This window comes from Echinococcus granulosus, assembly GCF_000524195.1.
Source record: "Echinococcus granulosus chromosome Unknown EG_S00011, whole genome shotgun sequence".
Taxonomy (NCBI): Eukaryota; Metazoa; Platyhelminthes; class Cestoda; order Cyclophyllidea; family Taeniidae; genus Echinococcus; species Echinococcus granulosus.
In genome coordinates, this window is record NW_020170391.1 from 320,852 (window position 1) to 346,662 (window position 25,811).

General features: G+C 45.3%; 1 protein-coding gene across 1 annotated transcript; it reads left to right on the top strand. All coding sequences in view use genetic code 11, as the record gives it.

The window, feature by feature from the left end:
* Nucleotides 1-537: 537 nt before the first annotated feature.
* EGR_02418 (Protein patched) lies at nucleotides 538-18,272 on the top strand (the record flags this gene model as incomplete). The annotated part of the gene is made up of 13 exons (XM_024491667.1): nucleotides 538-556; nucleotides 1,755-2,265; nucleotides 5,635-5,857; nucleotides 6,004-6,450; nucleotides 8,359-8,517; nucleotides 8,717-8,818; nucleotides 10,242-10,373; nucleotides 12,562-12,918; nucleotides 13,466-14,140; nucleotides 14,223-14,504; nucleotides 14,575-15,173; nucleotides 15,230-16,008; nucleotides 18,085-18,272. The coding sequence occupies 13 exons, from the start codon at nucleotides 538-540 to the stop codon at nucleotides 18,270-18,272; spliced, it is 4,473 nt and encodes a 1,490-aa protein (XP_024353818.1).
* Between the last annotated feature and the right edge of the window lie 7,539 nt (nucleotides 18,273-25,811).

Genomic DNA, 25,811 nt, shown 5'->3' on the forward strand with positions numbered 1-25,811 from the left:
ATTTATTTGACGCAAGGCGGGCCAAGTGAGAAGCCTCGAAACTGTAAAATGTTTTACTTTAACCGTCGAGCACCGAGATTTTTTTGAATATAAAAGGACGTAATACTCAAGCAAAACATGCACATCCACCATACAAAAGGTATTTGTGTAGCGTCCCGGGACTCCCTGAAGACGAAAGAAGACACAATGCTCGGGCAGAACATATATTCAGCGCAGAGAAGGTGTCTGGGCTAATGGCATGGCCTAAAAAGCCAATTCAAAGTACAAAAGTGGCGTTTCACCAATGCTAAAAGATAAACCACCAATATATTACACTAACAGCACATATTTTGTCAAGTATTATGTCTTCTCGAGTCCTCAATGAATTCTTAGATGTTGTTACGCATTTTTGTTGCATCGCTTTGCAAACCATAGTTAGTTTATAAAAAATTACTTGACTGGCAATTTGCCGTTTTATCTAAAACTACGAACACTATTTATCCGACATTCTTTGTTTTAACGCACCACAGTCGCAATACTACTTTCACGCGCTAATTTATGTATAAACTCGCGGTTGGTTAGTGGTCGTCTTTTCCCCAATGTTCATTTGTCAACGTGAACAGTTACATCATTGAGCTTTTGGTGTCTCTGCCTGTGTTTCCCATAATTTGTCTGGACATCCAACTTAGTTGTCTAATGTAGCTATATTTGCTACAGACCGTTCACATTTATCCTGGCTTTTCATGACATGTTGGTATTGCTTGTCTAATTTTGTTTAATTAATCCATCTTCATCGCTCAATCAATATCATTCTTCAACTTTTAGCTTTTGTTAGCGTTTTGTGATTGAGCGTTGCTTTTTGCAATTCCTTTCTAGAAACTGTTATTCCCCGTCAAATTTGGGATAAATTTTTATGTTTCATATTTTAATTCTACCAATGGGGTTTCCTGTTTTTTATGATCGATTCATTTTTTTTCTAGTTTACCCGCTGGTGTGACGAATGGATTGAGTCTTTGCTAAGAGATGTAGCTTCAGCGTTATGTCGGGTCAGAAAGAAGATATCGAGTTTGGCCTTACTAAGCATTCCGGAAAGGTAAGTTCCGCATTCCTCACATTTAACCTGCTTTTAGCATCATGTTCCAGTATCATGTTGTTCTTCTTTACAACTCTGGTGGTACTATAAGTTTACCGCTCTAGAAAAACTCCTTCACACTCATCACTGGAAGGTCTTTAGCGTATTATTACCTCTTGTCCTGCTATGCCTGGGACTCAAGTTTGCGAAGCCAGAAGCAGATTTTTATCGTCTCTGGGTCGTAGGTGCGTAACCCCTTTTGTATTGTTTCTGGCTTTTGTACTTCCCTTTTCTTCCGCATTCTGGAACATATGCTAATGCACTTGTGTATACATATTTCATTATCATAGTATGAGGGAATTGCGTTTTTCCTCACATAAATTCAATGCCTGTTTAAGAAAAATGTTGGGGTGGCTCGTAACGCATTTCAGATGTTGCATGACATGCCTAAATCCCGTCGAAAGTTTGAATGGTTTCGTGGTTGCTAATCTGCACAGAATCTATATCAACAATGTTGCCTTTTTGAATAGGGAGCGCAGGTGCTTTGTCCACGCGCTACACTAGTTCAGTCAATTTGACTTTTTGGGGTGCTATGTTCTATCTTTATTTTATTTATAGGACCAATGATGCAGTTTTTCTTCTGGGGTCAATATTAGGTTTACTTTAGTAATATGTATTTGTTGCCACCTCATCTTTAATACAGAAAGTGGTCGACTATCGGCAGAGTTGAATTACCTAGCCAAGGCACTTCGCTCAGCCGATATGCACCACCAAATACCGCCCTACGCGGGGAGTATTTACCACCAGCCGCCCTCTTGGGGTGATCTGTACCTCCGATCACCCGATTTGATCCCCGCCGCGCTGCACGCCTCGCCGCTTGGAGGTCTGCCAGGCAGCGAGTTCATGGGGTCTATTGAGTCCATCCTACAGACCTCTACATCCGCTTCTCCCACGGGCAACCTCCTTACGCTGGAGGCACTGCGCGATCACATGGACCTTTTGGTGAAGATTCACAAGCTCGAGGTCAAGGTGGGCGCTTCGAAGTGGAGGCTGGAGGACCTCTGTCAGCGCGCTGAGCTCCCTAGCGTCGCAGGACTGCACAGCATTGAGTCATTTCTCGCTCAGCTCATCCCCTGTATTGTCATCACCCCCGCCGACTGCTTCTGGGAGGGCTCTAAGGTCATTGCACCAGACACGGTTGTTCAGATACCGTGGTGGGTACTCCCATTTAATGTTACCCAAGATTAGTCGTACTTTTGTGTTTATTGGTGTTTATAGTTCACTTTTTTCTTCTACCTTCATATTACTGGTCGCGTTTTTGCTGTTTTTGAGTCCTGGAACAATGTGAATTTACGTCTTGCCACTTGATAGGAAACGAGCTATTTATATCATTTCCCTCTTGTTGAGGTTGATAAATCAACCTTACTAACATTCTGCATCCTTCATTTAACATTGTGCATGTTTCTTGCACTCTGTCGATGAACTGTGGGGTCAGCATATCCTCCTTTACTGGTTTACTATTTACCTCAACTGAATTTTCATATTCAGTCACAACTTTGCGCTCCCTAAAACCAGAAGCAAGTTCTCCACTTATTAAATGCTAAAAATGGGCCACTCACTGTTTTTGCTTTATTAAAATATCGCACGGTAGCTACTTTTTTATTTGATCCAGGTCACCCTAGCTCTAGCATTTCACTTATGATACATATTTGCTTGCTTGTACGAGACAGTTTTCGGGCATTAAATTTGCCCTTAGATGGTCTGGCTGATAAGCCAACGCGTACACCACCTGGGGCCACGAGTGGTGCTCTTTTTATGGTTTGACATTAAAACCGCCAATTAGGTTACCAGGACCGAAATTTTATTGCTCCACCTCTATTCTAATTAACTTGGGTCAGGCGGGAGACGCCTTTTCTCCACACACTTCGCTGGTACTTTTAGAAATAGGGTGATATCACTCACCTAAAATAATGAACTCCCAATTGCATTTTTTGAGCTTGTTAAATATCCTTACCCGGTCAGTGTTTTTAAACCATTTATTCAGTCTGTTGGACCTGCATACTATTGCTATACGCTTATTGCGTGTTTGTGTGCGCGTTTCCAGTGGCAACTAGAACGCGGCTGTTGTGGCATCTCAAAAAACTTGCAAGGCTTGTGTGCGTAATCACAGCCCCGTGTGTGCCCGCATGCACGGTCGCTCTGACCCACCGCCCTGTGGGTCATGGCCCATCGGTCGAGTTTGGGTCGAGGTGAGGAGGAGAGGCCATTTGTCCAATCCACGGGTCGGGGAATATCAAGCGTTAACACACACTGTAGGTGGTATTTGTGCCTGTGCATGTGCGGCCGTAGCAGGCGCAACTTGGGCTGTGTGCCTGCTTACGGCCGCAGCCGGAATAACTCGCACACACACAGACAATGACGGATCATGTTGTGCGCGTGCGTGTGTATTTCTGTATGTGTGCACTAGTGCGTTCGCACACACGTCCGCACGATACCTACCACGCGAACCCTGCCACTGCTGCAGCACACTGCCACCACCCTATTGTGTGCCACATTTACAGGAGCAGCAGTGGCAGCAGCGGTAGTGGCTGATACAGACGCAGCATATCCACCCAGCCTGTGCGCGCACAGATGTGTGCAGGCGAGCGTGCCTGCACGCATCCATGCAAAACATATACGGGGCGTATTTTCTGCCACCACGGGGCCTATCGATTCTGGCTCTCTGCCCAGCCTGTCCGCCATTTCTGTCCGGCACACCGCCGGCGGAGTTACCTTCAACCCATCTGAGAGGATCTCCAATTAGTTCTCTGCGAGTGATTGTCGAAGCTTCAACAGGCTAGCGCCCATTTCACTCCCCAGTTTTCTTTTTTCATTATAGCAAGCAGCTTTTTGCTGTTTTCTCATGGTGGGAATGCGTCTTGTTGCATAGCTTTGGTTTTCCCAACTCTACTGTGTAGAACAACAAGTTTTCTTTATTCTGGGGATGACAATTCCATCCCATCTTTGATCCATTTCCAATAAGCTCCTATTGAAATGCACTGCGTATTTGATGATGACGTTAGAGGCGATGTTGGTTCTCGGTTCTTTGTCTTCCGATTTCCCACTCAATGAACACTCACTTTGTCGCATCTCTACTGGTATTCGGATTCATTCACTTCAAGGGATATTTCTAAGTAGTGTTCAGCCTTACCATCGTACAAATTTAAAGTGGAGCTTTTGATCGTCTCAATTTGCACTTTGATTGTCTTTGTTGTCTTTCTCGCCTGTAAATACCTCGTTCCACTTTCTAAACAAACGCAGTCTCCAACTGCCTTTCAAATTCCTGGAATAATGCTTGGATTTGGATTTCAATCAAGTGAACACTATGTGAATGCACAATGGCTTGCAACTTTTGGTTTTTTTTCTCAACTAGCACTGGAGTTGGAGAATTTAGCTACCGTTGCAAATGTCTATTGTGCTACGTGATGCACGCGTTTCATCCACCATGGATTTAATCGTGTGACTGGAGCGAATAGTTGGGTGTTACAAAACATGGCTAGTGAATTTTTAGATTCCGATCAGCTTTCTCATACTTTCTGAAAAACATGTGGGCAATCAGTGTCATCGCGCTTTGCTCCACTTTGTCGTGGTTACACTGGTGTGCTTAGTAAATCACCATATATCGCCTCACCCAGATAAGTACACCATCTCCGGTAATGAGGTTTCCCACACAACTCCTGGTAACCGTTTTGCGTTGTCTGCGCACGATATTCGAGATTGTAGAAGTACTCCTATTTCAAACTCGTATTTTTTGAATTGCATTATTTGGACGGATTCGTGTTTTTCACCGTCTTTCCTACACTTATCTTTTGGTTTCACTGGCGATGGACTCTTGTTGATGTTTAATCTTTTGCAAATTTAAGTATTTATGAAGCATAAAGTGTACGTTTTCTAGCATCTCCTCGACCACCTCAGTTTTTTTATTGTGGAGCAAATTTCAGACATAAAGGGTTCCCTGTTCAGATGAAATCCTTTCAATTGCTATGTTGCATGAAGTGAGCGAGGTAGGGGGAGGGGCAGGAGAGAGAATGAACTGTTATGGTCAAGTAAGCGACACTCGCAGCGTGCCGATGTCTGTGTATTTTCTTTCCAAGCGAGCCATCATCGGATTTTGCTGAGAAATGGAACCATGTGTATGCACGCGGTGTGGAAAACATGATTGTACAAATTGGTTGGGTCCACCGAGTGTTAATGTCGTGACATTTCAACTCCCGACTACTTTTACTACTGTTGCTGCTACGACTACTACCCCCAACCTCACTCCTCTTCCTCCTCCTCTCAACTTGCTTGTGTTTGTGTGATGCATGTTCCGCGATAGCTGCAGACAGGGGCATTCACAAACCCGACCGCGCACAATGATTTGCTCTTTTTACGCAACCTCTGTAAGCATCCTGAAACCATCTAACATTTCCAATGGCAGTCCCCACTAAACTGTTCGACCGTTCTCTTTCATGTTTCATGGTTGTGCTGTTTACGTGTTTCAATACATGAAGCACACCCGACCCTGTTCTAAAATTGTCCAATGTTGTGTATGTGTTCTCAAGGCCCAACAAGCAGTACACGCTGCAGTGGTCGAGTCTCAACCCGCACCACATGCTTTCGAGCCTTCGAAGTGAGTACGGCAACCACTCCTCGGAGATGAACTACCTCGATGAGCTGACGGACATGCTCAATCGAACAGGTTTGAGCCATGGCTATCTCACTCGGCCCTGTCTAGACCCCCATGACCCTGGCTGTCCCAGTCTCTCTCCCAACTACAAAGCGCAGGTAAGCCCTCTTTCAATGAAACGTCACTATTTTTTATATTCTGCGTCCTAGTTCAAGCCAGCATAGCAGCTAGACGTAAAGTGTGATCAGATTAATGGTAGATATCCACACTTTCGCATCCAAAATTCACTCCTCTTTCCTTTTAGTCGCCAGACATTGCTTGTGTGGTTACCAACGGCTGTCCCAGTTTCGCCGCAAACATCCTTCACTGGCCCAGAGACCTTCTTCTCGGTGGCCAGCGGTGCTTCGTACGAAATCACTCCACAGCGTCCTGCGGAAATCCTGGCCATCGCTTGGTGCATGCTTCGGCTCTGCAATCTCTGCTTCTGCTTCGCTCACCACAGGACCTCTACCGCACCGTCCGCTTTAACGATCCCTATAAGCACGAGTCGTGGACCCTGCTAGACGCGCAAAACACGCTGGACCAGTGGCGCAGTGGACTCAAGCATCTCCTCATTGTGCATAATAAAGCCATATCGGGGAGCAGGAGCTGGCAATACTACGGCTTCACCGACAACTCCCTTCGTGACCTTCTCACGCAGAGCACAGTTAGTGTGTGGTTTGCTCAACTCGCTGGAGCCGTTGTACTCGTAGTGAGTCCTCTCCCGCATTCCTTTATCGATTTTACATATGTAACTGTCATTCCCATGCTCATTATTGATTAGCTGCCCTTGCTAGACAGTATTTTGTACTTTACATACGCAGCTATGGTCATGTCAGCAAAGCTGTCTATCTGATCGCAACTGTTTCCGCGGCACTCAATCCCTGGCCGACTTGCGGTACCTTGAGCTTATCGAAGGTTACCCTCCATGATGGTGTATTTGCATTGCAATTGCAACGGCTAAAAAGACGACGGTAATTTTTCATCGACCCCATGACCATAATAAGTCTTTGGGTCGAATATAACCTCTCCGTTTGTCCCGCTCCTGAAAATGCGCCTTTTTTGTGTCCGCGTCAATTAGTGAAGAAAATTCGCGTTCACATACTATCTGAAAATATTTCGTGCGTGCGCGCGTGCGCATGTGCACACTGAGTTGACTATAAGGGGCGTTTTCGTTTAGGAAACGGGTCGCCGTGCTCGATCCTCCTCAGTGCGGTTTTGACGGGGCGGCGTCACCGCGGGACGCTACTTGTAATGCTTGCGGCGGCTGGAATAGGGTCATGAATTGTTATTTTGAACATTGCGACATCTAGCAGTGAGCATAAGGTCCAGGCGCTGCGCTGTGCCATCTCGCGATTTTGTTCTTGTAACCAGTGATACGTAGATAGGTGTACGAGCTCGCGAGAGAGCATGTAACTGCTAACACTTTTTTCACGTTCATATGTACCTGTATCATTTCGTGTGGGAGGCGGGATGCAGGTTGCACGTAGAGAGCATCAGCAGCACAATCCAGTTTACGGAGTAGATGATTCGAGCCCACACAACCACATGCACACGCATTGTTTTCTCACGTCGAGTTGTGCGCCTGTGTGTATCCGTGCTACCTACCGCGGATAAACCCACCGCAAGCATGCGTGCACGGCGTACCACAGGGCACCAGCCCGTTATTATGACGTCAAGGCTTGTAGTGTTAGCCTTAACCCAACACCCTTATGCCATTTTCAAGGCTCTTTGTGTGTGTCCGTTCATTACATTGTTTAGTTTCTTAAAGTTGGGCTTATCCCCACGGAGGTCGTTCATTACCGCCACAATGAGTGACTTGAACTGCCCTCTAAGTCGTTTTATGGCATTATGTATCGTTGACTAAATTCATTTATCGATAGTTCCAGTTTATTGTGGACGAGTTATTACCGAGTCAGGTCCCACAATCTGCCTTTCACTCCAGGCTACAGTTCAATAGATCGTGCCTCCTAATAGAAGTGGAGCCCAATTCCGTGGGCTCACTCTTGGTATAGCCAGGGCCTAAAGTGACATTCGTCGTAAAGGTTCAACGCTCTGCCTCGAGCACGTACGTACGTCTCTGGTGGGTTGGAGGTTGATCGGTGGTGACCTGTCTTTTAGCATAATATAAAACCACAAAGTGTATTGTGTGACCGTCTTTCCTATCGGAATAGTTTAGCAGCCTGTTTCTTCTATACTGTCAGTTTTGTAAGCGCAGTTGCGCATTTGTCTTTCATTGGATTTGGTTTCAGTTCCAAATCAATTGAAGGTTTGGGCAAACAATAGTTTGTGCGTGCATTCGCCTCGTTCGGGACATTCCGATGCATGTTCTGCGTCTGGCACACCGAGACTGGATCCATACCCACTTATGTGCTTGCTTGCTGGTATACTTTTTGGAGCCGCAGGGCCTTACAGACCTGTCCGCGTTTCGAGATAGGCTTCGACCAAGGCGGGCGATTGGCACATTTCGGCAGTGTGTCACTTTTTACAGCTGACTCACTTCATTTCATCATAGGTTCGTTGTCAGCGGCTGGTTAATACGTAGACATTGGTTTGATTGACTACATTTATCCAGGAAAAGTAGAAGCCGGCGCGCGTAGCATCTGAGTAATTATTTTAGCTTCTCTACGGCATGGTGTGCCTGCTGTGCTGGCGCGAACCTTCGCGGTCCCAATGCTGGCTGGCCTTGGCTGGTTTAGGTCTTATTGTCCTCGCTCTTGTGGCTGGCCTCGGCATCTGCTCTCTCATCGGCCTCCCCTTCAATGTTTTATCCATCCAGGTAGGCCTTCTCTTATTCAAAACATTTGCTTGTTCTCACCAAAATGCCTTCAGAGTTCATTTTTCATGATTGTAGCCACCAGTTGCAATTTATGCACTTAGGTTGTTCTGGTACTGAAGTGGGAATTGAGGATCAACTGACTCACTTACCCCTTCCATTAAGTCCTTTGTTTCATATGTTATCCGCATTTCTTTTGTAGGTCCTGCCCTTCTTAATTCTCGGTTTCGGCATGGAGGGATTGTTCGTGTTTACCACCTGCAACACTTGCGTGCTATCGCGCTCGGCAGAGGTCAACCAAAAAGTACGCCCGTTGTCTTTGCTTGGATTTTGCGGTCAGTTGTAGCATTTTTCCACATCCTCTTATCCTTATGCACATAAATTACAAGCACACTTGGTAATTATGCCCTTCTCAAGACGCCTAAGTGCGTGTCGGGGCATGGAATTTTAGGCGTCACTGGGCGGTGGTCGCTTGGCGAGATTTCGCTGCCGTTGGTTCTTCAGGTTTTTACAGCCTATCAGTTTTCTCTCCCACGTCTGTGTTCTGAAGGCCAAGGTAGAAAAAATGTGAGATAAGGGATGTAACATTTATTTCGCGAGGAAAGGGCTCACTGCAAGGTTGATATGAATTCAGAAAAATCGTTTGCAAAAACTGGTTCACCGCTCCAGGTGATCCTTATTAGATCCCTATCTACATGCGAATGGCCGTAGGATGCTTGTACTTGCATTGGCTGCGGCGGAACGTGACCTCTGGCACATCTGATTGATCTGTTTGAAAGCTGGAAAGTGTTTTTCAAAATGTATGAGGTAGCGATGGGCTGCGGCGACATTTCGGGCCTTTTGATGGCAGTGCAGCGTGGTGGTGGAGCGCATCAACATTTTTGTCGCTCTCCCGTGACGGGCGACGCCTACATTAATGCATTCGCGCACTTGCGCATACAATTGTCTTGGCTGGTATTCAGAGCCCTGCCTACTTGCTCGCTCACTCCGTCTCTCTCTCGTGTCGCATTTGCACTTGCGAAGGGGGGCAAAAGCAGGACAATTTTTTTAACTTCTTTTTAGATTAAGCCAAAATTTTGTTCTCTTTTCTACAACCTTGCAATTGAGCGTCGGGTCCTGTTTACTATACCGCAGTTTAACCGTCCGATGTTTGAGATCCCAGACGATGGTGCACGTGTATTTGTCTGGGGATCTATGCGCTCGTCTTAATCAGCCTGCACCCACCAGTCATCAACAAGCCTCTTCAGCTAGATCATGCGTCAGTTTTCCCCGTAGATTTGCAACTGTAGATGGGATTTATGCATTGGTACTGTTGAGAGGGGTGTGAGCTCACGCTATTACCAAACCAAAGAAGGCCTTATTGTTTCATTCGTTACTGGGCGTGTGTACCCATTTTTCACGTCTTGGTGCGCACTTACTCAAGTAACGGTGGTATCCTTGTCACGGTTGGGTGGTGCTATCTCCGATGTCGTCTTGATCTTTGTATGTGTACACGAAAGCACTTCGACAATTATGTGAATGTGCGCGGGTATCTTTAAGTTCCATCTGCGCGATGTGCACGCACTCCATGTGGGCACATTGGGAGCAGAACGCGCAAATCTCTGTGTATGCGCGGTGTATCGCGCTACTGCACACGCGCATCCTCCTGCCTCCCTCTCTGCTTTTCTTTCCCCCTCCTACCCCAGCTACTCCACCTCCCTCCCCTCTTTCTCTTGTTTCGCTACCAGGCTGTACTGTGGACCACCCACGTGCTTGCCGAGCACGGAACTGCCTTCGTCTTTTCCGCCCTCGTGATGGCTGCCGCATTCTTCGCTGCCATCTACCTTCCCGTGCCTGTGATGCGACAGTTCTGCCTCCAGGTAGTCCTCTTTCTCCTCTATGATCGTATCTTTTCTTATCGAAACTATTCTTATGATCTCTGCATGCATTCATTTTACCTCAATCACAATAGTTCTCTCCGTGTAGTATTTTTTCGTGTTCTTGAAGGTAATATCTACTTTATTGCTTGATGAACTTGTCAATAATTGATGTTTTACAAAAGTAGTGGGGAATGTGAGAACGCTTACCAAAATAACTTAGTGGCTGCTGTAAATGTCCGTACATGGGCAGTGAGTTTAGTTCATACTTTTATTTGTATTGGACATGAATCGGAACATTTATTTCACCTCTGATAACGCAAAAAATTATCAACATAGTAGTTGTTATTCCTATCATAGTTCTTATTCTATGCCCACACTTCTAACGAGACTGGTTATCTCAACTTGGCATCAGAAGGCTAATCAGCCGCGACGACTTGATCACAAGTGGTCGGTGTGCGCCTCACGTGAGTGCGCGCCTAGGCGCTTAAGTGGATGAAGTGGCGGTGGTGGGCGACGGAGACTGAATATATCTCCACCTCGCATTGACACGATACTTATTGTCACAACACACCCATCTGTGTGTTGCGCAACCTGTGGAAGAAACGTAGCGGTGCGTGTACGCGTCTCCGGTGTAGGTGGTCGTTCGTTTGTTCGAAAGGCTGGGGTGGGTGGCCAACGCAAAGACGATGGGGCGTACTGCTGGGGAAAAAAAGCGATGACGAAAACGCGCAGCGGTTGTGCGAGTTAATGGATCACCTCGTCGTAGCGCATGGGACTGTTGACAGGACTGCTCGCTCGTTAGTTTGTCCATCCCTTCGCGGTAGGTAGGTGGGTAGGATAATAGGGGGGAGATTCAGTGAATGGGTGGGTGGGAGGCACAAGCGGACATGCGTGTAGGAGCGCGGACAGGCAGGCGAAAAGGCAAACTGTAGTAACGGTACCAGCGAAGGTTGAGGGAGGCGATGTTGGTTGTGTGCTGGCTCTTTTTGATGCGAAGATATTGGTTGCCCCTGTTACCGACAATGCTTTTGCAGCACCAGCAAAGGCACCACCCATGTTCAGCTGGTGTATCACTAGTACTGCTACCATTGTCACTACGTCTTGGGCACTTAGGCACCTTGAAATTACTGGCATTGCTGCGACCTATATGCATAAAAGCTTGTACTTTAGCGCCCTCCATCGCTGCCACTTTTCACGCCTCCTCCCACTACACACAGGCATGAGTCCTTGAAATACATCACTCACTGAGATGTCTTGCGTGCAAATACGCCCTCTTGGAATTGTGACCCCTACCTCCCACGAGTGTGACAAAGTGTCAGGTTTTCTACGCAGAGTCTGATGTACTTTCTTGCAGATTGAATGATTGAATGTGTATTGGGATCCTCAAACTGTTAAATCGTTGTCAAAATTGCTTTACTGCACTCCCATGCAAAACGGCGCGCCTGCTCTTGTGCATTCCAAGTACGTTGCACAAATGGCCTTGCCCCACTGCCTCATTAGCATTAATGAAACACAAAATATCAGTCCTATCGTTGTATCTTATTTAAGTCTTGGTGGCTCGATTTCCGCCTTAGCATTGAATAAATTCTTCTTTGGTCTCGGTGAAGTAGAAAAGGCACAGATATGTTTCGACCGGTCATATTGACTAGTGAATTCATCTGTCGACAATTGTCATCTCATCTTGCAGCACTTGCTTGTAGCAGAGGAAATGACGCTCGACTTGACGAGGCCCTTTGGTTTTAGTTTAAGTGGGGGGGGGGGGGGGGAAGAAGGTCTTAGTCTACCTCTCAACTGCATTCCCCCCTGTTCACCAACCATCTTATTTGTAACAGCATTATTTGCGGCGAATGCAGTAGCATCAACTCATCGAGGTAAACCGAAGACACTAGAGACACATAATTTCTTTTTCGTCCTAGTGGAGAAGACCAGAAAGTAGGCAAACAGGCAGCATACACCCAAACGAGCACCGGAAACAGCCGAAATGTGTATGCGTGTACGCTTTTGCGCACATCGTGATATCACAATAGAGGTAAACTACTCTGCACCATAAATACCCTCACCCAAAGGCGAGTGATGTTGCTCGATTTTGCTCCATTTGATGAGATTGAAACCTTCTAGCCCTCTCGCCAATTTTACTGAAATGTTAGACACAAAACTCCTAATGCATGCATTGCTATTTAATCGGTAGGCGGGTATCCTGGTGTTGGTTCAGGCCGTCACAATCATGGCCTTGTTCCCAGTGCTCCTAAAGTTGGACTCACGGCGACGCGTGTGCCATCGTATGGATGTGCTGTGCTGTCTCCGGCAGCCCGTCTCTATGGCACACCATGATACTGAAGCCGCTTCTGCCACCATTACCGCCTCTGCATCACCCTCCTACCTTGTCACACCTTCTGACCCCAGTGAGGGTATCGTGCGTGTCGTGGAGACCACCTCCACGAAGGTCCGTCTCAGTGGTAATGCTGTGGCCACCGTTAAGGTCTCCGTCTCCACGCGGAAGCCACCCATTTTGGTCAAAGACATCCATTCTTGTGGCCATGGAAGTGTAAGTCATCCCACGTTCGTTGCCGAAGCATTCTATGCCCCACGGTACCACTTTACATCCCTAGTCCTAATAGTACCGTAGTCCTATGGATGTGAAGTACTTCCCAAGCAGAGAAAGTACGGAAAGCTACCACTACCCGTAAGAAATAGGGCAGAAAATCTCCACACGAACCTCCAACATGCAGTAAGCTTCGTTATTACTTTCTCGCATGGAGGGTACAGAACGCAAAAGATGTATTATTGTGTGAAAATCTCAAACGCGCTGTACATATTCGTTGTGTGTGGTAGCGCCAGAACGCGTACATAAAGGAGGATTATTTCTCTTTCTCGCTTACTCGCTTGTTCACCAGCTAGCTCGTTCGCTCTCACGCACACACACCCAAGTCCCTCCTTCTGGGCGCCTGTCGACGTGTGTGCCTGCGCGCATCTTAGTCACCGAATAATCGTGTGTTTTGCATATTCGTGCATGCGACAGCACTGTGTGTGGTCGCCGCTAATCGACACCCCTTTCCCCCACACACCACCGACGTATTGCCTGCCTCTTACAGCTCGGAGTTGTCTTCCTGGAGTGTCTCTGTAGTTCCTGTCAGCACCGGCAGTCTTGCACCGGCGGTCCGCTTTTCATCCGCCTTGCAAACCGACTGGCGGCTGCGCTCTCGCAATTCCTCTCTCTCCGCATCGTTATCTGTCTCCTCGGTCTCAGCCTCGTCGCCTCAGCCGCCGTGTTGGCTCCCTTGCGTCTCCGACTGGGTCTCAACCTCCTCAGTCTCATCCCCACCGACGCTATCGAACATGGATTCGTGGAGAAGTCGAGTGAGACCTTCGGTCTCATTCACTTCCAACTCATTACTCGAGGCAGCGACGCCATTTTGGTGGCCGAACCATCACCACCTGCGCCTGCTGAGGGTTTTATTCGCAGGAAGCCAGAAGTTCCACAGGTCAGCGCTCTTTCTGGTCCTGGAGTCGATTTTGCCCGGAGTCAGACGCATCTGAGGACACTGTTTTCTGAGGTGGCTAGCTTACCGGGAGTTTCCTTCACTGGCAAACGTATCTGGCTGGATTCCATGCACGACTGGCTGCTGGGGCTTCAAAGGGCTTTTGATGCTGATGTACAAAATGGCTATATCTCTCCCGAAGGCAACTGGACCGAAAAAGCCAGTGAAGAAGGCGTTCTTGGCCTCTTGCTGATTGTGCAAACCGATAACGGTATCGACTTGGGCAGGGTATGTCTGCTACGATTCAGTAAAGGTTGGGCCTTTTGCGGCTTTTTTCCCTACTTTGATGCTGACCACCTCTTCCTTGCAGATTCGAACGGGTCGTCTGGTGCACAATCGTGTGATCGAACCATCTGCATTTCGCGTCTATCTGCATGCATGGCGTGTGCTAGATGTGTTTAACTACACCTCTCCTCCCTGTACCATCATTCCTGATCCAGGCCTTCACTTGGGTCGCATTACACTACCGCAGCGGGTGGGGGGACCTTCAGACCTCTACAGCATCTCACCTGCCGATCCAATCCAACTTACTCAAACAGCATTTTTTGCCAGAGGCTACGGGGATATCGCCGACCAAATCAGATTCGTCAAGGTGGGAGCAACGACTGATTTTCCTTAGGCGATCTTACTCGACTGGATTCAGCTGTACTTTTTTTCTTCAGAGAGTTCGTGCTCTCACCGAGCAGTCGATTTCTCAGGGCGTACCAGTCTTTCCCACAGGTCTGCCGTTCACCCTGGCAGAGCAGTATCTCACCTTTTGGCAGCACTTCGTCGTGACCAGTGGCATCCTTGTGGGTGCAGTGTTAGTGGCGGGTCTGATATTCCTCCCGCGTCCCGTGGCTGCTCTACTCGCCGTGTGCGTGGGCGGCGGTGGCGCTGTCTCCGCTTGTCTCCTCGGTTTCCTTGTCCTTGGCCTCGATCTAAATGCCATATCGGGTGGATTAGTGCTCATTGCTTTCGGATTGGGTACAAAACTCTCCTCAGGGGTACTCTGCGGCTGGTACGGCCCCCAGCACAACATTCACCATCGGAGTCGCATAAATGCTTCCTCCTTCGAGGTTTGCAACGATAGTGGGAGCAAGGAGGCTGCAGAGAGGGAGGTAGAGGTGGGAGGAGTGACTGCCACTCCTCCTGCTCCTTTGAGGGTGAAGAAACTTTTTGCAATTCTTCGAAACCAAATCAGTCAAATCGTCCACGCCAATGTAAGCCTCGTGCTAGCTGTGGCATTGTTAGCCGCCGTGCGAGTCGAGTTCATTGCTGAGTAAGTAAATCTTCCTGAAAACTACAATGAATAGTTCTTCTTTTCACTAACAGTAGTGCTCGTCTTTTCAGTCATTTCTTCCGCCTCGTGGGCATAATATCTCTGGCTTGTCTCTTCGATTGCTTGGTCCTTCTTCCAACAGTGTGTTTCGTTCTTGAGCCTATCTTTCCCTCTCCATTGTATACTATGTCGTCTCCGCCCCCTGTTCATATTCGCCACGATGTGGAAACTACCATCAGCGATCTTTTGCCACATTCCCCTACACCCTCACCTTTGCCGACGTCTCCCCCTTCGACCCTGCCATCGCGGGTCGAATCGACCGATTTCAGTCCCTTCATAAACGCTCAGGCGACCGAGGAAGATGAGGAAGAGGACGAAGAAGACCTGGCGATGCGCCAGCTCTGTGACTCCCTTAAGCGCAGCACCATATTAGAATTCGCTCATCGTGATCGTGCTGCTCCATCTCCTCCCCCCTCCGCAGTTATTGATTTGTTTACAAATGCACTCAGAGACGCCTCGCGGCACGCTAGTCTGAGCACCATCTCAGAGGAACCCTCTAATTCCAGCTCCACTATTAGCCTTCATCCTCCGCCCCCCCTCATAACTCCATCGCACCCTCCGCCTCCCCCTCCTCCCTCCTCCCATCACCACCACCTTCGTCATCATCCAGCGGCAGTGCGGATGAAGATGTTCCTTCCGCTTTTGAACGCAGCAATGGTGGCAGCGCAACGTCATCACCAGCACCAGCAACAACAGCAGGCCCGTCGGGGTGGTGGCACTGGTGGGCCCGAGCCTCCACCGCCGCCCTACACCGAGCGCTTGCCATCCGCCTCAAGTTGATCATCCCTCACCCGTCCTCACGTGTAAATACTCTCACCTTTACCTGATCCACTTTTCTACACTTGTGTCACCTCGATGTACAGGAAGAAAGAGCTCGAAGCAGTAAGCCATCCTCCTACCTCCATCCTTCTGCCTGTTATCACCCAATGCGTTGCACACGCGTCTTCAATTGTATGCATTTTATGAGGATGTTGACTGAACACGCTACTCAAACACAATCCTAGATACTGCTTCTGCTGCGAGTACTTATATGCATATTATGCATATATATGTCAAATCTATATATATATATGTACGCAAACCAGTGTATATGCATTTCCACATTCTGGACCTTTTTCTTTCCACTTTGTCTTACGCGTCCAAGTCTATTTCTCAAGTTGAACTTTGTGCAACATTCATTACTAGGTTGTTTGATTCGTATGTTCGTGTGATTTAAAGGTTATTGTCGTACAGGGTCTAGTTGTCTCACAATCAGTCGGGTGCATATTCCATCTCTTAACTGTTTCATAGCCCAAAACTATTTATTGAAATATAAACGAGTGGCACTTAGCGGTCAATAACTGCATGGGCGTTAAAGTACTCAAAAATACTTCATTCCCGCGGTAAGTATTTGCTGTTCGTGCTGTCCAAATTTCTTGAATGAGCTCCTGCCACTTGAAACTGAGACGCGCATTTTGAGCATCTCTTGTAAGGTGGAGTGTATACTTCCCAAACATTGAGGTTTCATTTCAACTTTTGTTGTTTACGGTTTAAGCACACTCCATTTGGCCCATAAGGATGTTCCTTGTTCGGCTGAGATGGGCATATCGTCGGGGTTTCCTTTTGGATGGGGATGAACAACGAGCACCAAACCAGTGTTCTGTGAGGAATCGTGAGTTGTCAGTTCGACTGTTTTCATGAGAATCCAAGCCTTCACTTCACACGGCATCACTTACCTCAATTTATGCAGCTTAGTTGATGGGTGCCAAGTGAGATCCATTTGGTTGACGCTATTAGATTGTTGTAATCTAGGCTTAAGAGACGGGTCTCTGGAGCTGCTGAGTCTCCCAGATACACATATATCAAGTCATAATTCAGCCGCTTGGCTTCGTAGAATACTCTTGTCAGCTCAAGTGTAAAGTGGTAACTTTACCGGCCCTTGAATAGTTGATTACAATGTAGCCCTCTAGGGAGTAGTCTTCCAATAGTAAACGAGAGAAAGTACGATTTCTTTAACTAAAATCTGAGTATAAAGCGAAGTGAGACCTCAAAGAGGGCTCGTTCTAAGTAGCGAGGTAACAAAACTGTAGGAATTATCCATGCTATAGTAATCACCATGACCACTTACTCAACTTATTTCAAAAGAAGTATGAAAGCACTTAATGGAAATAACTCCAAATTCTTATAAACACGGAATCAGAATTATTTCCGTCGGGATCTTTGAATTATCCCTGTGTCTGTCTAGGTGAGGTATTTCAACTAGCATTTGAAGTTGCTGCTCGATGAACGACGTATTCATGAGGAAATACGTTTTCCGTCGGGATTACCTCCATTTGCTTCAAATGAAAGTGATTTATCGGTCGACTAAAGGGTGAAGTCATACAAATTTTATTTATGAAGCAGTACTGTTGTAACTAACCGCTTTCACTTTGGGTAGTGCATGTTAGGCCACATCGCCCTTTCCTTAGAACAATGAAGGATAAATTTACGGACCGTTTTATTTGAGTTCACTTACCTTCTGCGTGGCATCGTTGTTCCCCACTTTACAGAAACTGCCCATCAAGTTTAGGGAACACTTTGTACAGTGTTAATGGTTATTTTTCAAAGATATTCTTAACAGTGCTTTGTTTTTCGAGCTATTACAACACTCCACTAAAGCTCTCTGATACCCATTGAAAGGCTGTTTTAAAAAGGGGAGTTGGAGATTTATCTAGTTAATGCCTTTGAGCTGACCATGCTATCGTGCATTTAAGCAAAAAAGCATTTAGGAAAGTTGAGTATTTATTCGTGAAAATGTTTTGAGGCATGTATATCACGTAGAAATTCTTATAGACCTATCAAATTAAATCCGAAATCCTTTTTATTTTAACAGATTCCTACCGCTACTTTCAATCCAAGTGTGGATTGTCCTGTAAGTTGGCCAAACCTTGCATTTACGAGTCTGCTTTAGCAAGGGACTTGGCCGTTGAAAACCTGCAAATATGCTATATATTTGCCCCGCCCGTGAAGATAACAAAAACGAGGATTCCCTTTTCGCGACCGGAATTTCCCTGTGATTAATGATATGACTATCCAAATTAGTGTGCAGGTCATAAACACAGTGCTCTTACAGTCTGCAACGTCTGTCTCACCGGCGACAAAACCAATTCCCACTTGTAGAAAAAAACCCATTGTTAAGGATTGATAAAAGCCACCAGTAAGCAGGAACCTTCACTGTTTTTCTATGGACGTGTTTACTCTTTGCAGAGTGAAGGATTCTTCCTTATGGCAAGAGATTAAATTAGACAAACTGGCTAAATAAAGCCTTTATAAAGAATAGATGCCTCTTCCATTTACACTGCCAGCTTCACACTCGGCATTTCAAAGCACCGCCCTCATAATATACCTTTATTTTTTTCTACAGCTTTTTCCTCTAAAGGCATGGGCTCTTCCCTTCCTTCATAATTCTGCTACGCAGCACAGAGTAACTGTGCTCTTTTTTCGCTTTCAGAGTTTGGGTCCACTATCAGCCGCGAACTTTTGTGTGAATGTTCACTTCAAAGCCTTAAATGTTACCGTTTGTATAATTGTGGAAGTGCGAACGCTGCTTAGAGGGGGGAATTGACGCTCGCTAGTCTAACTTATTTGCGCGGGCAAAACAAGTGAAGACGGGTCTCGAGCCGCTTGTACGTATTGACGATGCTTTATCCATGGCAGTGGGAACGACTCTTTGCCGTTTTTGGGTAGAATAATAGTTCCAATGTGCTCAATTAAGTAATGTGGCAAAGTCTGGATTTCACGAGCAAAATTTGAATCGTAAATACAATAAAATGCAACTTTTAATGGGAAATTAAGCGGAGTTAACGTTCTGCATATTCTCATGAAAAAGATTTTAACTAAAAATTTGTAATAATTACCGCTTATGAGCTTCTCATCTAAAGTGGAGAAAGTGATTCAATTTCAATTACATGCCTACCCTATTCAATGAGCATTAGCCAACTGATTTCGCCTGATCAAGTAATAAAAATGTGACGAAGCTTAACGTTTAATCTCCTCCTGTGTATAATCTTCACTTTAAATCCTCATTTGATGAGCGCGATATCGTCACTCTTTACCCTTTACAAATGGGTCTGCTTCAGCTTAAAATATCGTTGAACATTCATTCAGTCCGCAAATGTGTTGCTGTCGGTTTCCTTATTTGGCTCAATTTCTTTTCTTATCTCCCTTGATCGGCCTCTTATTACTCATTTTCTGATTGTGTAAAAAATGCTTCAATCAGGTGGTCATACAGCGGTAATTCTAGCGCGCATAGAACGAAATTTGAAAGATAGGAAGACGTGTTGAATGAATGCAATCTCTCCTCAATTAAAGTTTTCAAGCAATGAACGGCAATTGCGAGGAAGACAAATTGCGGAAGATAAACTGTTGTGTATTTTAAGACCTACACCAACGATCGCCAACTTCTTACTCAAAGCAAAACTTAGTGCATTGTCTTGTTGTACTTTGAATTCTCATTGAATAGATTGAAATATCAGGTGGATCATTTCCAATTATGTCAAGCCTATTTAAACTTGTGCTTATCGAGTGATTACGAAAACAGTCGCTTTTACTAAACCCATGAGAATCGAAATAGTTAGGTTTTTTTCCACCAATCACACATTCATTACAAGTTCGCACCCCTACTATAGAAGTAGTTCAATAACTGTTTGAATGGCATTTGGAAGGTAAGGTAATATCGAAAAGGTCACGTCGATGTCAGTCACAAATCAAGTCTGCAGTTCCTGATTTTATCAATAGTCTGGGTAGTTGTACGCATCACCGTTGCACGTGCCTCGCGATCAGCGGTCAAACGTTAAAGGCTGCACATTTTCATGAAAGTTTTGAGACCTTTTTTTATAAAGCCTCAAATTGGAGGCAAATTGACTTGGCACTTTTTCGGTAAAATTCAAGGCTTACAACGCTTTATTGCCATAAGCTCAAACATCGCCTTTCGGTGAGCGATTCTCGTCATATGGCGTTCATACTAGTGCTCCATGAAGGTGGACGCACAGGCAATCGAAAGGGGATTCAATTAAGGGGGATGAGCGCTGGGCGACTGTGACAGCTTGATTTTCCTCGACCGACCATTTGTGTATTATTTACCCATACAGCGGGTGCCATATGGCGCCTTTCCTAGGCTCTCAGTCCTATCTTACATTAGGCTCAACGCCTTTTCTATGCTCTTGAGCTCAGTATCGTCACTTTTTTTGAGGAAAAACAAATACAACCAGCTGTCGTTTGGTTCAATTGAGTAAACACTTCTACCATCAAGAACGAGACAAAACAACACTTTGCTACCGTCCATTTATTTTTGCCTACCCTTAATCGTCTAAATATGAATCATATGAGATTGAATTTTTACTTCGACGCTATCAACATCTCATGGTGACCTAAACCTCGACATGATCACACAAATTTCATGGTACCATTGTTTAGAACGGCAGAGCCTAGAGATATAGGTCAAAACATCACCAATACTCAAGCTTTATTCACAATGCTTTGTTTTACAAGGAGAGATCCATCACTTTCTGCTGTTCGCTTTAACACCTGTCTGGATGGCTGTAAGACAGAGTTTATCCTTTCGTTTCCCGATGACTTCATTGCAGAAAGCATTGTGCATAGCACTAGGAAAGGTGGTAATTAAAACACAGTTTTATTTATGAGTTTCTTTAGGTACACCCATTTAGTTTTCAAGCAACAAAGGAGGTCAAGCATTATTCGAATTTGTATTTGACAGATTCGGAATTGAATTGAATTTCAGTTGTTGTGCTTCAGAATCTCATCTTAGTAAACGCTTACTTGTTCGGTGTAAATCCTTTATCTCAAGCTCACCTTTATTTTCCTTCTACGATTTCATGACTATATTGGTGTCTACTTAGGCACCAAAGCCGAGGAGTCAAGAAACATTGTGCTACTTGGGACTTTCACGTTTGTTCTGCATTTTATGTTTCCATTCTTACTGTCACCTATTAGTAAACATGACCGAGGACGATATCGATGAATGCTGGCTGTAATACTCCGTCTAAAGAATAATGATAACACTTTCAGCTACCTCAGAATAGATTAAGAGCTGTGAAATTTTGCGTTAGTTACAAGTGTATGCTGAACACCACTAACTCTACAGAATGTTGAATGTCAAATAGCGAATCATATCTTAACGCGTTAGGTGATAGCAGATGACTACTTTGGAGCCAGTTTTATGGAATGCACATATTGACACTCGCACGAATTTCCCGAGACTAAATATCGCCCATATGGATGTTCACCAACTGACAAAGTCGGTGCCAGTCATCCGCCTGCAGTTCAGATTGTGGGCAGAATTGAGTCATGGTGGAGGCTACAATTTCTTCAATTCAGTGCATACGCGTAGCAGGATGGAGGAAACGGTGGAGGCTGTGCAAGTCCTGCGCCCTATCAGCCGGAGCACGTGGGTGTGGGTGCGTGTGTGCATGGGTGAGTGCCGGTCTGAGTGAGGAAAGGGATGGCGTTTAATTTATGAGCTCGCGTGTCGAGAACACCGCACCGCACGCTGGACGCGTCATCACCCCTCCGCGGCAGTCACCCTCACTCTCATCCCCACCATGGAGCACGGGGCGGCGATTTTCCTTCGCCCCGTAAACACGTTCCTCTAAACACACCAAAGCATAGGCAAGCTGATAATACTAGCAAAATTGTAGAAGCACTTTTAAATTAATGATCTTAAAGTCAACCTCTGTAAAGTGGCAGAAATCTTAATCCTAGGGGACCATGGTTCCCTGTCAATGTTTTACTGAAGGATACTTGCACATTCTTTTTTGACGTTGGACCCGCATGTATGAAAAGCGTGGTCATTGTTCAGTGAACCTAGTCAGTATAGTTTAAAGAAGGTGGAGACTAATGACTTAGTCAAATACAAAGTAAGTGCATGACTTTTTGCAGTGGTGATTTGGATAGTTTCCAGTAATCATTCTAAGCTTAATGCACTTTATTTTGTTTAAACGACTTGTGTTTGGAATTATTCTGCATATTTAGGCATTCCAGCAATCTCTCAAGTCAATTTCCACAAGTTATTTGTACCTAGGTTAGTTCTGGTAGTTAAGACAGCGCGGATTCTAGTGTGTTTGAGTAGCGCCTCAAATTACCTTGAGAGGTATTGACGTCTTCAGCATACTGTGTTGTGGGAACTGGGATACAATCAAAAGGGCTCTTTAAGTTTACGCACGAAAGGCGCTAACAAGTCGCCCTGATCACTCTCATGGGCCAGTCTTCTCCATTACATGAATGGTTCCTAAATCGGTGTTGCGTTGTTAAGCTAGTGGGAGTAAGCATTCGCGGCATTTAGAAGTTGCTAAATTCATCGACTGCATGCTACAGGCTTTGCCTCAGACTAATTACAAGATCAAGCACGAGAACAAGTGAGACGAGGCGTAAGCTCCTTTGATTGCTGAATAGTGCAGTAGTAACAACAGCAAAATTATTTTTTCTAGATTTCTGCATAGTAGCGACGCATAAGTGTATTTTAAATCGAAGACGTGGAATTTAAATTTAATCATTTATTTGATTCAATAAGTAAAATTGGGTTATCTCTATGTTTCTTGTGCGTTTACCATTGTGGGTATTTGTAATGAGTTGTGCAATCTACAGTAACTTCAATTTTGCTAATAGCAACTTTTGGACCCTCTTGGTTGCACGAATGTAGAATCGTATAATTTCTAACACTGTGCAAACCGAGGCCGATGCTTCGTCAATCAGTCCGTCAACAGATTGACACTTACCTGACACTGGAGTGAGGCGAGAGGGGAACCGGTAATTAGCATCTTCTGATCTAAGCGCTTGCTAACGTCAAATTGGAAAAATTGACAATAATATCGCCTCAGCATGTCAAACGTGGCAAAGTGACAGTGATTGCAACAGCACCTATTTTCACGAATGAGGCTGACTGAAATGAAATGGTGATAACTGATAGCTTTCAAGTGGTCCTCAAGAAGCTGTAATGCAGCAGGACTAGCAGGCGAACTTAGCCCAAAACTAGTTGTGTTCATTTGGTGCCCACCCTTTCCCCTACTAGTGGCTGATCCGCCTACTTTTTATCAATCGCTCACCAACGAGTGCTGGTCGCAAAAATGTACACTGGGACTAGTGTGTGTGAAGAGTGATGAAAAATGGCGTTTGCGGTGGGTCCCGCTGATGTGTGCTGAGCCAGACGGAGAGGGCATTTTCCGGCGCGCACGCGCACACGCACTCCAGACACCCTTTTCTCCACCTCCTGCACCTCCTCCTGTCCCATCCTCCCCGTCCGAGAATTTGTGTCTGCAGCACACACATCAATGCTGTGCTGCACACGCCTGTGTGTGGTTGCCCACATTCCCATTCACGTATACCTATGTCTTGACCGCTCATTCAACTGCTTTTCAGAAAATGCATAAGAGAATGCGTGTGTTCCCTATAGGAATACAATTTCTGGCCGTGGTTACGATTTGTTAAAAAGCCTTCGCTGCTTCCGTCTAGATTTCGCAGTACCGTCGACTGGAACCACTTTTCAGTTTTAATTTCTAACAAGTGGGGGCGGGAACACCTGTCGACAAGTAACAACAGCGGTAAGGCGTAGCCTTCTGCACGGGGGGCAAATAAGCCCTAAGTGGTTTTGTTTCAATCCTGTTAAATAGTGGTGGTTTAATTTTTGCTTTCATTTTAAAAGAATGTAAGTATGTAATGCCAAACCGCTAAAAATTAACTATTATATGCTTTTGGCTTTATCCTTTAATGGAACTAAGCATGGACGAAGAAGAAAACACTCGCAGAAGCGAATTAGGAAATTGGATCAACTTTGGCATCAGCGTCCGAAGTGATAGCCTTTTTGCGAGCAGCTGCCCACTTTAATATGGTACACTTACCCTTACCACCAAGTCAGATAATAGACTCCTACTACCCGTTTAGTGCAGCCTCATGAGTAGATCTTTACTTATTGCTCCCATCTACAAATACAAACAAATACAATCGCGTTTGATGGACGGCTCTATATCAAATCCAATGTCCAATTCAGATGTTTGTAATTGTAATTCCAATGGCATACTGAGCGGTCTTGATAAAGCGATTTGACTAAAATTTGTTTTTTAATCGAGCACTTTTAGAAGTTTAAAATAAATACACAAACGGTACCAAAACTGCCTTGTTACGAGATTTGTCATTTTCTTTCCTCCCCTAAAACATGACAGAATTTAAGTTCACAGACGTACCCCAGTGCATGCAGTGATTTGCAGTCATCGGATCTGCCAGATAGTGTATAATGCAAAATTGTGGATGTGCATTATATATCACTCACATCATGTCACACATTGAGCGTCAACAATCAGGATTTATTGAATCAGAGGGGGGGAGGGGAGGAGAGGAGATGCAATAGGACTGGTAGCTGGAGGTGAGGCTACTACATTCCTTATTTCATGCCTCTCACCCTCTGGGGAAAACGTACTGAGTTGAGTGATGGATTGCCTTTGTTGTACACCCCCGTCCTCATTCTGTCAACTTATGGTGTGAGCATTGCATAGGAGTAGCGTATCTGGCAGATGGGATTGGGATTCATTTTAAAGACGGTACCTACATTCAGCAAATTTCATCATAAACGCTTCCAAAAAATATATGCTTAAACAAATTTCTATTGATAATTTGGACAGAAGGCGCTTGAATTACCCCAATTTCACCAACATGCATTGGTGTGTGTGCTGTAAACGGAATAAAATCACCTTTATAATATTTATTTTGCGTTGCAAGTTAACTGCTCAGATTTTGGTAGTTCTAAAATTTCAGTTGATACAGAAAGCCTGTCGATCTGAAAAACACAGCCAGTCCAATTAATCGACATGTCGTGTATGTCACCCATCACCGCCCTACGTTTCCAAAATTGGGCTTAAGAGGTAACACGTTATCAAATGCGGGTGATCAGTGGCCAGACAGCTAGTTACAATTAAAGTTGTTTGGTTCATTTTTACGGTATAGTTATGACAAACTCCTTCGGCAGAAGTAACTGTGGCAAATTTTGATAGCATCGTCAACATGTGACTTAAATTTACGGTGCAAGCAGGCGAGAAAGTGGAGGTAGGAAACAGTCTTCACTAGGCAGTGCATAGTGTAAGTAATGCGGTCCAATATAAACATGCAGTTAATCGCCTTGGGAGCATTAGTTTTTTAATCCTGAAAAAAGAAGCTGTTTGTTTCCATTGAAGCTCAAAAAAAGTCTACATTTTCGGGGTGCAACATATTCTAGATTTCTAAATTTTTTTCCTTTTTATATTTCCGGTAGGTGTTTAACGTGAATCATCACACAGTCCCTAACCCTCTCTCGATCTACACTTATTTTCAATTTCAAACCCTTTCTCGGGTAAAATTAGTCGACTCAAATCTACTCTTAGTTCCTCCTTCCCTTCGCTCCTCTAAAGTATCCCTTTTAAATAAGTGAGTTGAATGGCAGATACCCTAGGTTGCCATTGCTCCCGATTGGACTTCACTGAAGAGTATGACAATTGAATAAGTGCATCATTTTGCGGAAAATTTAAATCTATATAGAACGTTGTAACAAATCCGAATTCGACCTCTTGGAGGAGGAGG